This window comes from Gymnogyps californianus, chromosome 2, assembly GCF_018139145.2.
Source record: "Gymnogyps californianus isolate 813 chromosome 2, ASM1813914v2, whole genome shotgun sequence".
NCBI classification, from domain to species: Eukaryota; Metazoa; Chordata; class Aves; order Accipitriformes; family Cathartidae; genus Gymnogyps; species Gymnogyps californianus.
Window position 1 is genome coordinate 53,957,658 of NC_059472.1, and position 14,720 is coordinate 53,972,377.

At 38.5% G+C, this 14,720-nt stretch overlaps 1 protein-coding gene across 3 annotated transcripts in view; it reads right to left on the minus strand.

Moving 5' to 3' along the window:
* The window catches only part of DLGAP1 (DLG associated protein 1), a 340,676-nt gene that overhangs the window by 117,095 nt on the left and 208,861 nt on the right, over positions 1–14,720 (minus strand). For all 3 annotated transcript variants that reach the window (XM_050890759.1, XM_050890760.1, XM_050890761.1), the window contains one exon: positions 10,039–10,253. In XM_050890759.1, coding sequence (XP_050746716.1) covers positions 10,039–10,253 — 215 coding nt within the window. The remainder of the gene's footprint in view (positions 1–10,038; positions 10,254–14,720) is intronic.

Below are 14,720 nucleotides of genomic sequence, written 5' to 3' on the forward strand. Positions count from 1 at the left end.
CAAGCATGGCTGCCACCCCGACATCACTTAAATAAGGGGAAGGATTTGCGTGCTCTGGATGTGGCTGCTGACATTCGGGGATGACAAAAACAGTTAGTGCTTTCTGTGGTCCCTGGGCTTGCTGCAGGCAAAGCTGCTGGGCAGTTGGGGTGCAGGCTAGTCAGGTAGCACAGCCCTTCTGGAGGGGAATGGGAAATTGCAGTGCAACTCAGCTACAGATGCAACCCCAGAAATCTGTCACAGGAACTCAGTAGCTGCTGCAAAGGTGCTTTCAACAAAAATATTTTTTTCACACCAGCAAATAACACAAGCAGTGATTGTATGATGGTTCTCTAACTTTGTGGTGTACGGTGAATAAGAAAGCAGGCACAATGTAAGAAAGTCTTTAAGGATTTTCCCTAATTCCTCCCCTCCTGAAAAGATTTATAACTTCATTAGGAGGAGAGGAGATGTTAAAAAGTCAAGTTTCTTCAGATGAACTTTCATTCACGTGTGTCACTGGGAGCAGAGTGGTATTTGATGCTGCCCTACTTCAGCACCTCGGCTACCAGGGGCCACCATACACATTCTTTGCTGCTCTCTGCCCCTAACCTTCACCCCATACTGCACCCAAGCCAGCAGAGAATTACTAAAATAAGTTAGTACTTAAACTGAAAGTTACTCCATCTTAGCAGTAATGCAAACACAAGAAAATACAAGAAAAAAATGTCTGGGCATCAACATGACTTAGATATTAATAGTATCTTTTATTTGTAAGGGCAGAACAATTACACACTTTCATGCCTCTCTCTCTCACCCTAACATGATGTAAATTAACAGAAGATCCCAAAGCATGTCTGCAGAAACACTGTTTGTCTTGTAATGTCACATTAAAACTAAAGTAAAATACACTATTTAACTTTTTCCATTTTTAATCTAAAAGGGCTCCAGCATTTCACAGAGAAAGAATATTGCACTTCTAGCTGATCAGAACAGAAAATTATTATGAATAATTAACGTAATTATTGTTGCCTGTTTGCTTGTCTTGTTATGTTGGACATTAAGGACTCCAGACTGAATTTTGTGCAAACGCACATCTCTTTTTATGCCTATGAATTTTCTGCATGGCAGATTTAATACATCAGCTGAGCTCCCCTTAGCAAACTAAACCAGATAGTACAAGATCACATACCGAGAGTCAAGCATGGTATGGCTGGCAGCAGTTGGAACATAATTTCAAAACGCTAGCAATGAAATAACATTTAAAATACATACTATTCAACAGAAAGCCTTCAGGAATAATTTGGTCCTGATGAGAATTTTATTTTTATATTTAAAAAATAAGTTAAGAAAAGGAAGTAAGAACAGTGATAGTAGGTATATTCAACAGCCTGAGAAAGACAGACAGAGAATCATAAAAGATAGGTCTGGAGGGGTCTTCATGAGGTCATTTGGTCCCTCCTCCTACCCTAAAGCAGGATCAGCAATACCTAAATTTGTCCTGACAGACATTTTCTACCCTTTTCTTGAAAACGTCCAGTGAAGTGATTTCTCTTGGCAATCCACTCCCGTGCTTAACTATCATTACCATTAGGAAAATTTTCCTAACATATAGCTTGTGTATGTCCTTGCAGTCTAAGGCAGTATTTCTTCTCCTGTCCCCACTGGACATCATTAGCTTCCTTTCTCAGGCAGCCTTTTAAGTAGGTGGGCAGAAGTAGGGCTAAAAATAAACAAGCCCAGTTTTGCACACAAACGTGCAGGTTGGCTGTGTAAAAACTATACCCTGAAAGAGATGGCTGAAAAACACATCTTGGTTCAGTGATTATAATGTGTTTCTCAAAGCAAGCCCTAGAAGTGCCCATTTGACCCATAAAGTACAGCGATAGACCTTGCTTTTTAAACCAGACAATGGGATGGACTTGAATTCACCAAAATCATTTGCTCTAAAAGGAATAAATGTTCACAAGATTTAACTGAGAGAAGCTAAAAAGTTGGAAGTCCTCACTTTCATCTGTAGCTATGTCTAACATAAAGCTAAATCTTGTGCAAAGTTGAGCCAGAAAGACTAGATACAGGACAAGGATTTTCATTTCTGCAAGTAAGGCAATCATCTAAATGAGGTTGCACCTTTTCTTTAACAAATTATCGACTTCCAAATCTCTGCTGCAGTATTGCCAAAAGATCACACTTTGACTAGGAAAGTTAAAGGCTTTTTTTTTTTGGCTGATGTTTATTCTCATGTAAGTTAATTGTAACTGTTTCATTGCTTCAAATTTCAGCAAGTAAAAGTACAAGTGAGGCAACAACTGTAGTACAGGTCACAGACTACAACAAAATTCTGACTCCTCATCTTAGAGAAACAAGAAATAACATTATTCATACAAATGTGAAAATACTGATGTAACAGGACATAAGGGCATATGGAGCTAGGTGTGGATTGACACAGGGTAAGTTTTACGATGGGGTAAGGAATGTCTGCTAGCAGTGAGACTGTAATACCTAGGGCATCTCAGTTTCATTGCAAGATAAACTGGTGAGGATCATCATAGAAGCACAGAGGAGGAGTGCCCGTCCTACCTACGTACTAGGCAGTGAGCTGTAGGAATGTCCTGTCTCCACAGAGGATTGTACAGTGAGATGAGTGGGTTCATTTCTGTGTTGTAAAGGCATACATACCTTTGTGTGAGGGGACACAAAGCCCAGGAAGGAAGCTGCCATGAGGCACAAGCTTTCTCACATGCCCGTCAGTGATATTAAGCATTGACTGACCAAACATGCTTTATATATCCATCAGCGGAAAGTTGCAACTGTTCGTTAAAAGCTCCAAGCTCTAAGTTCTTTCAATAAATCAGTATCGTCTGCTCCTTAAATATCATGTACACAAAACAGATGTCAGCTTCCATAAGGAAACAATTGGCTCCAGAGGTATGCCCACCTACTACCTCAAAATAAATATACTTTTTATTGTCTTACCCTTCAAATTTTCTTCTGACTTATAAATTATTCACTGAACTTAATCATACCTGACGCATGAGCCTGAAAAGTGAGAAACCTGTCCAGCAGCTTCTCCCTGTCTTTCAGAGAGAAGAGAGAAGGGATTGCAATAATACGAATAAAAAGCTAAGTAATACATCATGCATCAGTGACTGCGGGCTGGGAAAGTTACTACTTAGGCCAAAAATAGTTCCAGAATACTATTCCTTCAGCTGCTTGTCCAAAGCTCATGGAGATGCTCCAGTTTCTTTCATGGGAAATCCAAAAAACTCCCCCTTCAAGCAAACAAACAAAACACACCTCAAGGAAAATGGAAACAATTCTTTCACTAGCTAAAGGTTTGATGACAGTGAATGAGATTGCAACATGAAACAAGGAAACACACCGTACTGGAAACATAATGTAAAACACCAATAAAAGATTAATCAGACTTATTCCTTTTGTACTAATTAGGAAAGTCATTGTTCCCTAATTGGAAGTCACTCAACAGGAAAGAAAATTAACAAGCTTCCCTGCATGTGTCTAAAAATATTCACCATAAGGAAGATGAGGTATTGTATAAGCTTATATTTTCCCTCTCCCTTCCCCCTATCTGTGATCTGGGCCAGTGAGGTTAATGGGACATTTTCATTAATTTTAGCAGAATGAGGACAACACCTCCATTTAAAAAAGAGTATGCTTTTGTTTATATGACACCTTTTTCTGGGGATATTTTGGAGCATGTTATAGTAATATAGCAACACCTCAAAGTAAATATGAACTCTTTCCTAAGACCAAGATGGTTTTCATACCTAAGGATGTATGCTACGCTGTATGGTGAAGTGCAGTGTAAGGTCATCAGCTTCAGTTTGCTCTAATGCCAGGACAACCTAGCCAGTGTGTCCGGCTACAATTATCCTTACATCCCTTATCATTTCCTTCAGTACAGACACTTCCCAAGAGCAGCATTTTAGAAAAGCTGAGAAAGTGAGAGAACCACCTCCAGAGTTTATATTCCACAGTTTTCTGAGAGCTGCATATTTCAGTTTGAGAAGCCATGAAGACATCTACGTACACAAACACGCGTTGCATCACCATAGGAAAACCAAAGCTATAATGACCTCCAGCTTTGCGCATAACATTGAACAACATCCTTGCCATGTGATGTTTAATTTGCTGTATCTTTAGGGTAAAAAGCTTTTGGACCTTTGCCCATCCTTTCATTCACGTCAGTCCTAGCATCATGTTTGAAAACAGACATTATGCAATTTCACCATTAATTCACTCAGTGCAGATGATGCACTTTACCTTTCCATCAGTCTATATGGATAAGCCCATGTGTGCGTATCATCTTCCTCCTGATCACCACAAATTACCACTAGACAAAATTATTTGGGAGCTTTGCAGATTATAAAACTATTTTGATTGTAATTTCTTTGACTTTTACAAGGATCAGGGGATTTTCTATCTGAAACATCTTATACTATGTAACAATGGGGTCGTTGGATTTTTTTTGCAAGTCATCCTAGCAGAACTGGTCCTGCAACTCTGTCAAGATTTGATTTGTAATATGGGTTGACCCTAGCTTGAAGGCTTGTCCTCCAGGAACTGACCTGATCAATTCTCAGACAGGTGATGAAAAGTTGGAATTCAGGATATATAAATCAGATCTACCTCTTTCTTCTTGCCTTTGTCACTAAGTTTGCTACTAGATTCTGCCTCTTAATTGAGCTTGATCGTTGACTGTGATTTTATAGGACATTAAGAAAAACAGCACAGAGGTTTTCAAAACAATTTTGTCTTCAGATTCCTATAAACATACAAGTAGAAAGTATTTATGCTATTTGTATTAGCACATAAAAAATACAAGCCTAGGTGTGCACAAATAACATGCACATATTCTGAGATATTATTTTTGGAATGTCTCTGTGTCCTGGTTTTGGCTGGGACAGAGTTAATTTTCTTCTTAGTAGCTGGTACAGTGCTGTGTTTTGGATTTAGTGTGAGAATAATGTTGATGATAACACACTGATGTTTTAGTTGTTGCTAAGTAGCGCTTATCTTCAGCCAAGGACTTTTTAGTTTCCCATGCTCTGCCAGCAAGCAGGTGTGCAAGAAGCTGGGAGGGAGCAGAGCCGGGGCAGCTGACCCGAACTAGCCAAAGGGGTATTCCATACCATGGAACGTCATGCCCAGTATATAAACAGGGGGGAGTTGGCTGGGCGGCGCGGATCGTGGCTCGGGAACTAACTGGGCATCGGTCAGCGGGTGGTGAGCAATTGCATTGTGCATCACTGGTGGTTTTTTTTTGTTTGTTTGTTTTTTTCCCTTCCTCCCCCTCCTTTTTTGTTATATTCCTTTTCATTACTATTATTATTATTATTATATTTCATTATTACTATTGTTAGTATTATATTTTAGTTTAGTTATTAAACTGTTCTTATCTCAACCCACGAGTTTTCCTTTTTTTTTCCCCTCTTTCCTCCTCCTCACCCCACTGGGAGGGGGAAGGGGGAAGCGGCTGCGTGGTGCTTAGTTGCTAAAGATAGTCTATGCCAAGGATGCATGGGGCTAATAACGCAAAAAGGTCACAGGTTCGATCCCCAAATTTTAAAGTTAGGAATTGGTTGGTTTATTCTAAGCATCACTCATCTATGCAGTAAATCACAGGAATAGATGCAGCTAAGGTGGAAGTTACACAGATGAGTTCTTTACCATGGGATAAAAAGGAGAAAAGCCTAATGCTTTTTGCTTATATGCTCACATACTCTTTTCATCATCAGGGTGTAACTGGATGCCCATTAAAAAGTGTTTGTGGTTTTCCAAGTCACAGATGACTGGAAAAACATGACGTGTCTATTAAAATACCTTGAAAATAAAGATTTGTTACGAAAAAACTCATTTCTGTTCTTCCTTCTCTCCTTTTTACATGAGTTCTACAAATGCATCTCCAACGTATCAAGATCATTGAAATTGTTAATACACTGGTGATCAGAGGGTACAACTTGTCTCAGAAAAAAGTTTATATGATCAAATATGTGTTCAAAGGAACAATTCTGCAACTGTGTATAAGCCAAAATCCATGTAAAATGTCCACAAATGGATTACCATTAAGTACTGTAATATTTTAGAAAAAATAAAAAAAAAGAAGTGCAGAAGACTCAAGTGGCTGAAGTCCCCACAGTAGCAGCAATATTGAGTTAGGAAGCAGAATCTGAACCCGTATTTTAAGTAGTGAGTGTGCATGCAGTGGAGAAGAGGAAAGGGGCAGAATGAAGTAGAAAAACTATGGTAGCAGGATCCATCTCTTAGAACTCTTGTCCTCAACAGAGTTTTCCAGTCCCTTCCATATTCCTCATCTTTTAGGCTGGGAAAGTGCTGCCATCAAGTTATACCTTGTGCTGACTCACCAGCTACTTTGCCCATACTCCTTCAAGAGATCATAAGGGACTGCTGCAGATCTTTCTCTGCCTTATCCAGCTACAGATCTTCATAAAGTTTGCTGGAACTTCATATCTTTCAGACTTCAGTCTCTCTAGCAAACCTGGTTAAAGTTGGCCAATGGATTCAAAAGGTACTGGGAGGTGGAGGTGACAGGTTGGCATGTGGACAGACAATGTAATTGCATACTTTTTTCCCAACGAAAACCAGGCTAAACATAACCAAGATATATGTAGATAGTGAAGGAATATGTCCTGAATCAAGCTCAGATGTAATAGAAATGTCAGTTATCTGTTGCCTGCATCTTCTTTAGAAGTTAGGTAACCAGTCCATTTTCCATCTGGTTACAAATGCAAGATAAACTTTTGCCACTTTTCAGGAATGGGCAAGAAAATGTCACTTTTTTTCAGCTGCATCAGTTTATCTAGACTGTGAAAAATTAAACACCAAGAGGATACTGCCAGCAAAGACAGAGAGAAAAAGCTGCTTACTTCCTGGTAGGATAATGAGAGTACAGCTCCGCTGTACAGCAGCGGAGGTGTGCATTTCAAGATCACAGCAAGTTGTGCTTTATTCAGAATGGTACCATAGCATTTGACACATGTGCTGTAACCACATGGAAACCATGGCATGGGAGGAATATTGTAGGAGGGAGATTGTAAAGTATAGCAAGAAAAAAACCTCAGCAAAACCAGGAAAATAAATCTGTATTACGTAAAGGAGATATGACACAGTTGTGCTGTTCAAAAGTTATTCCTTATATAAAAAGAAACATTGGTAATAATGAAAACCCTTTCTTAGAAGAGTAGGCGCATGAGCAATGGTAGGTAGGTAGGTGGGAGGAATGGCGTGGGTTGTGAGACCAATATTAGACTTAAAGTACTCAGAGAGGAAAAGTCCCACAGGATGAAAAATCCCTTCAAAAACAACAGTGAAAGAAAAAGGGAACATGTTTTTAAGTTGTTTGCTCTGCCAAAGATGAAAGTGAAGCCAACTAGAGACTGCATACAGAAAACAGAGAAAGAAAGTAGCAGAAAGAAGTGCAGAAGATCCCTGACAATTACCACTATAGAAACACTGCTTTCACAAGGTGCCTTGTTCTTCACTGACAGAAAAAGCATAATTAAAGGAGTGAAACACCACTCAGTTTTAAGGTGTTAATAATGTCCTGCAAGGTCAGCTAGAAAGTCCACTAGTGTCACTAAAAGGCTGCCTGCTACCTAGAGTGGCTTTTGGCACATTTCCATAAAGCTCTTATTCAGGTGCAAATTGAACTCAAGTCAACAGTAAGCCAAGGAAATTACTTGTTATCACACATTACACAATTGCTTGATGACCTATATTCAGTGAGTTAGGGGCCCTAATTTAGTCTCTGGCCGACATGCCAGCAAAACTCTATCACAACTCTCAGAGTAATCAGGGTAGCCCTGGGATGAACAAGCAATGTCATGGTCAAGGTCAAGTCATGCTACTAAGAAAGTATGAAGAAGTCTGCAAAAAAGACCTAGCTTAACAGAAGACTTCTATTCCCAGAGCAAGCACTTGGCTAGTTCTCACCCCCCCCCCCCGCCCCAAATTATCATGTTCAGCAGAAAGGAATAAAAGCAATGCATAATTACGTATTATACAATTTGTCTCTAAAAGTGGAAAGGTTTCCCAGGAAGAGATATTTCTATGAAGTATCATCATAGATTAAAAGAAATAATTCTACTTCATCCCAATTTATGCTGAAAAGTCATTGAAAAAGAAAAGTTATTTCATATTTTGTCCTCTTTTTTGTTTTACTACCATTTACCATTTTCCCCTTCCTTCTTCTACCCTGTGATTTACATCCTACTTCTGTATAGCTCCTAAACTTACATGAATTTTACAGAGTGCAGCTTAAAATTAAGCACATTCCTAAAAGCTTTCCTGAATAGGAAGGGATTAAAAAAACTATGTGAAATGAAGTATTCGTACAAGCACTTTGCTGAATTACAGTGACTTCAAAGCTAAACCCGAAAACTTCTGCTGCGTAGCCCCTCTGATCTAACATCCTCTGTGGGTGAACAGTGGCACGCAGGACTTTTTATTTTTAATAATTCCATATTTTTTTGCAAATCTCATATCTACAGAGAACAGAAATGACCAAGAGCAAATACACTCACTGTGATGCATTGTACTTCACATATATATTACAGAACTATGGAACATATGTTTCTAAAGTCTCAAAAAGAATAAGCTCCGTGCCTGATAGCGTGTCCATGCATAAAGCATGGCTTTATGGAGTTTGTGGTGGTACGTAACATTTATGTTCTCCTTGCAATAACTGACCTCAGAGGAGGCGTTTTGGCTCAGGAAAGGATGTGGTAAAGTCTGCTGGATGATGAGAGGAATCACTGGATCCCTTGAGCAAGCGCCAGCTAGCTTATGAAAATCCCTGCAGAAAATGAGACTGCTTTCTCCTTTGGACACTAACGGAAAGACAGAGCAGAAGCAATTCCTGGCTTCCTCTGAGACAAAGTCAGGCAGGCTGCTATGGGGAGCTGCAATAAGCATGTTTTTGTCTTCTGGTCTATTCATCACTGATGTCAAGAGCATGACGTTCTTAACAAGGATCAAATGCTTTTCTCTACAATCTATTTCTCAGATAAGGTCTCTGGGAAAAAAATGGAATAAAGGAGGACAAGGAAGGAGAGGAAATTAATGAGGGAAATGCAGAAGGAGTCTTTTGTCACTAATCACGGATACTAGAAGAGATGCAGCTCTCTTTTTTCCATTTTAAAGCTACAGCCTTAGGCAAGTTATACTACAATTAGGTTATTTTTGGTTCAGTGAACTATGATTCACTATTATAGCTGCAAATTTTGCAGAAGACAGACAGAAACAATTGTTGATTTAAACCCACACTATTTTCTTTTATGGATATAATTTATTTTCTTGCTTTAGGGGACCTCTCCATTTTAGAATCATTTAAAATAAAACACTAATACCAAAATTGTCCATTTGTGCAATTTTCCTGAGAATTTGGGTGGCTTTTTTAAAAGGCCCAAATAAAAGAAAAACACAAAATGACATTAAAAAAACATAAATTCATCATTCCTCTTTACTAAAGCTTTCATAAACCATTAAAAAAATTTCAGTTTTGGTTATATTTCTCCACAACATACAGTGCAATTCTGAATGAACTATAAAGAGTGGAAACCATGGATTTGTCTATTTTCAGACAGTCATTGTTCTTTCTAATTAAATGTCAGATGCTCTCTGATGAGTTGCAAAGACTAGCTTAGGGCTAATTTCACATGTTGAGTATATATAAATACACAATTATGCAAAGCTTTTGCAGGCCAAAGCTATAATTCAGCAAAGTATTTAAAGAACAGACCTATTGTACATACTTGAATACTCACTTAACACTAACAGGCTGAAATACTTTGCAAATTCAAAGCACAGGTAGTAGGGTCCCTTTTCAGAATAACATTGAAATACATTCCCAAACCTACTCTTGCTCAGAAAAAAAACAACCAAAAATAAGCATGACCGAACACACTTGTTTAAATGCTTTCCTTAACTGGTACATAGAAGTAGAGTAGAAACAAATAGGAACAGAAACTGTATGTCTTAATGAAGAGCTCTATATGATGTAGTAAAACACAGACTTACTTGAGGGTGGTGAGCTCTGTAAGGGATGGCTGGGTGGCCTTGAGATAGCTCTCTCTCCGTGCAGCAATCTTTGGAGATGGCTTCGGACTTGTGTCTGAGTCTCCACTGTCATCATCCCCCATGGCTTTGATGTAACTGCCACTACGCATTCGTCGGCAGGGTATCTCATCATCTTTCCCTCGTGGAGTGTATCCAGTCCATTCATCTTGAGGAACCTGAAGTGATAAACACAATTCTCTTATTAGTGAACTCTTCCCTGATGTAATTGCACAGCAAGGTTTGACTGTGCTAAGCCACAACAGAGCCATAACAAAAACTCTCATGGGCAAGGGCCCATCCTCAATCCCATTTGACCATGGGTTGCTGTTTGTGTTATTTTCCACTAGTTATCCGGGAAGTTTCTAGCAAACATGCTGACATAGGAGCCTCAGTTAGGTCTAATACTAGGCTGGATAAATCTGGTTTTTTGGTGGTTTTCATTCAAAGCATTTACAAACCAGATCAGGGTATTTTTGGTTCAGCTCAATGTATTGAACACCTTTGGGGAGGCACAAAAGATGAAATACGAATCCCTATATCACAATCTTTTCAGATAGAGTGTGCATAGCTACACTCACTAGGATGATTTTGGTTCAAGATACATTTCAAATTAGTGGAGCTATGTACTAATCATCACAAAAGTAGGTTTGCAAGTGTGAAATTATACTACTATTGCTTCTATAGCATAATTAGTGCAACTGAACACCCGCCAGCTTGCAGGGATCCTCCTTTTGAATTATGTTAGTCTGAGTGTCTGAGTCATACAACTCTTTATTCCCTTCTTCTTATTATTGACGTTTATTATTTCTCTTGATCTGAAGTAAGTGCTGTCCATTCTTTGCATTGGAAATCTGGAACACTGGGAATGTGCATTCACAAGATTTTGGGACATAAGAGAGGACAGTCCCAGAGCATGGTGCTCTTGCCCACCCATCCTCTTCCTTCCTCTGCTCTTGGGGCTTCTGACCATTGTAAACCAACATCCTTCTCTTTCCTGTAACAGTGGAAACAACATGCAGTGGAGCAGGGTCCTTGAAGGAGTTGTCCTGAAGTTATTTTGCAGAAACCCCATTTTTATAGTAAAGGCGAAACTGCAAAAGGGCTTTTTAGTTAAACATATTTTCTGTTAGATTTAAATAAAAGTAGTTGTGAATTTTTAGTTTGCTACTTTTCTGATTATTCTTAGTGAAGCAACTCTATAAAGCAAGCTACAGCTACAATGCTCAGAAACCCTTAGAAGCCATATTAAACCAGAAGTCTCAAATCTGGGTTGCTAAAATTTGTCCTGCAGCTTACGAATACTAGCATCTACCAGGATAATCACTGAGTGTCTCTTTTCTATGGCAAGTTTGTTCTTCAACAACATTTAACTTCTGCTGAGTACGTTGTGTATCAGTTGCTTCCCAAATTTCAGCCAGAACATTTACATGCCAGCTTGTTTAGACAACCAAAACTGAAACACTGGACTGTTTGCCAACAGCTTAGCTGTTGATTCCCACTACAAACATAAGCCTAAGTCCAGAGGCTGTAAGGCCTTTCAAATGTTACTGTCAATGTAGGTCAAACTTTTATGGCATTTTATCAGTTTATGCTGCTATAAACTGCAATCCAAAACCCACTGTGCTGTACAAAGGAACAAAGATATTTAATGGTCCTAAGCATTCATGGGCTTATTATTAACTATAATTAATTAACCAAACTATTCATAAGCCATGCCATTGCTTTATTTCCTGCTGATTTCAAACCCAAGACCTTGCCAACTTTGTTCCTTCATTGACTCTTCTTTTCCTGCTGCTGACATCATGATTCAGGGCCTTCCTTGAACTTCCAGGTTCAAACAAGTCCTTCTTTCCTCTTGTGCTCAGTCTAAGCTCTCTCTTTTCTCCCAGATCTCTCTTGGTCAAGTTTGGCCTTGATAAACTCACTTGGAGCTTTGATATTTTCCTCAGAGGATGCAAGATTTAATCCTGGAAGTGTACTCTAGTTTGTATCTTTATCAACATTTCTTCTTATGACTCACGCTTCCTTCTTGGGACTCCATGTTTTATTTAACCAATTCTTTCCTTGTGCCTTTTTAACGTAAATTTCCATGTTTTCTTTAAATATCCTTTAGTTAATGACTCTGGTAACTCTGCTTCTGTGAAACATTTAAATTCCTATCTTCCAGCAGCACGCTAAGTTTGTTGCTGTTTTCTTTTTTTTTTCCTTTCTTTTTTTTTGTTTTTGATATTTGCCTGGGCTCCAAGGCTGGAATTTGCCTTCCTTAAGGCTGGAATATATTTCAAAGTCCAGTTTTCTTATTGAACAATGGCATGCAGAATTGTGTATCTATAGGAAGTAATTGAATAAATGCACTTAAAAACACTTAAAATATTCTTCTAGAAAAGGATTAGACTCTAACTAAGAATTGGAGTATTACAGACTGAGAGTACTAACAGAACCCACTGGAGGAACAGGATTGAATATACAGCTCTGATATGTTTCCATGTCAAAGAAAAAAGAAAAGAAAAAGCAATGTTTCAATTCTGTGGGTTCTAAGTTTATGCCTAGACCCCAGATCTGGAAAGTTGATGCTTTCCTGGTGTGTATATGTTTGTAAAGTGCAAATGAAGGTAATACTTGGTACTGGTTTTGATTCTGATTTTTGACATACAAGAGTACGGAGCATTTTACACTCCTCCTCCAGGCACTTATGACAGATAGAGGATAATATTTTTTCAGCTCTTATTCTTGCATTGGTTCTAGGCCTACAGCATCATCAAACAGCAAAAATACAATCTATATTCATACCACCCCTCACATACATTTTGGAACCTACAGCTCCTGCTTGTCAACTGTAAAATCTTGACTTTTGAAATCACTCATGTACAAAAAAGAAGTTAACACAGGTTTAGTAAAATCAAGCTCTGCTGACATTTTGATGACATGCTCAGACTTCAGTCAGAAGTTTAAAACCTGTAATAGTGTATTTCCAATCAGTTTTCAGGCAGTTATTAGATATCTAAGTCAGAGTATGTGGAGAATCTGTGAATTCTCAGAGGACACGCACTTTAATCTGTTCAATATTTTATTCATTATGCTTTAGTTAAAGATCTGTGCTTTTTTTCATTAAAATGAATTAGTGAATTAATCTTCAATGCACTAAATAAAATATGTTAGTATAATGTTAAGGTTGGTGTCTTTAACTGAGAAAAAGTCAGGGGAGTTAGTTACAATGCTCATACAGCACTCATAATTCAGGCAAGCTGAACACTTGTAGTTTTATTAAATAATAGACATACTGCTAAATTTAATGCTGTAGTTTATAGGTGCAATACAAGTGATGAGACACAGTTGCTGTGGGCACCATGACTCTGAAATTCTTGAGTTATGTTATCAATAACCCCACACATAAGTACAATACCTTTTATCCCAAAGCTTCTCAAAATAATTCAGATATGATAGGCCAAGCTTTGAAAGCTGGTTGCAATGAATTTACCACAAAACTTCGTATTTACACATGCAAACACTGTGTACCATGATGAGCTTTGAACGCATTGCTCTAGCCCCACAATTTGTATGATGTGATCAGGAGGAAGTTTCCAGTTTGAGCTCTGCTTACTCAGTGAAGTGAGCAACCACTGAAAAACAGCACGCTACCTTTTTAGTAGCTCTTCTACCTTTTAAACACTCTAGTTGCAGAGAAAGAAAGCTGAGCTGTTCACATAGAGACCAGGGGCAAAGCAGTCTCAGGGAGTGCCACAAACCCACTGGCTGGTTTGTGTACTGGAAGTTACTTGCATGCCCAAAACCAAAGGAAATGATACAAAGGCAACCCAAGTTTAAGGGTAAACCCAGTATGTGCCAAAGAGAAAAGGATGGCTGTGGTTAGGAAAAACATCCAGGTTTAGAGAACAGCCTAAAATATCAACCCAGATATGCTTCTGATTTCAGTTAACACATTGAGGAAGTCAGAGTGTTTGTACAAACTATCTTGCCTGCCTAGACAAAGCTGCAGTAGAAGAATGTAATGGATATTTGATTAAAAAGCTATTTTAGTTAAACAGTTTGCCCAGTTTTCTTGCAGATATTTAAGGCTGAGTGGTTTTTTTTTTATTTTCTTTTTCCCCTTTTTTTTTTCTTTTTTCTTTTCAGTAAGGTTTCAGTATTTAAGAGAATATTAGGGACAGAAATTTGGGTCCAGTTCCCCTTTATCTTATTTCAGTTTCACAAGATTTGGAAACCCTGATTTCAGAAGTTTGAGTAGGACAAAACAGTAAGACATCATGTAACTGGTAGAGAGCACTTGCAGGGTAAAGAAACGCTTTAGAAGTAGTAGATTTTTGCTTTGGCTATTAACAGTTGTAATACTTTTTATTAAAGGATCTCAGAGCACTGTCTGTGTATTACTTGAGTAGGACAAACAACCCTTAAAGCTCAGCGTTTCCTTTCACTGTACCTATTTTGCTGTTTAGAAAATACAGGCAGACAAAATAATGTCAACATTTTAATACTTCTGTGCCTATAGTCAAACACCTCAAGCAATACCTACTAAAAGAAGTGACCTGATTTTCAGAGTGCTTTCTGTGATGCCTAAGAGGAAGGGCTGTAACAGCTCATAGCAGACAATGCAATTTACTGTCACAGTGAAGTGTTTCATATCA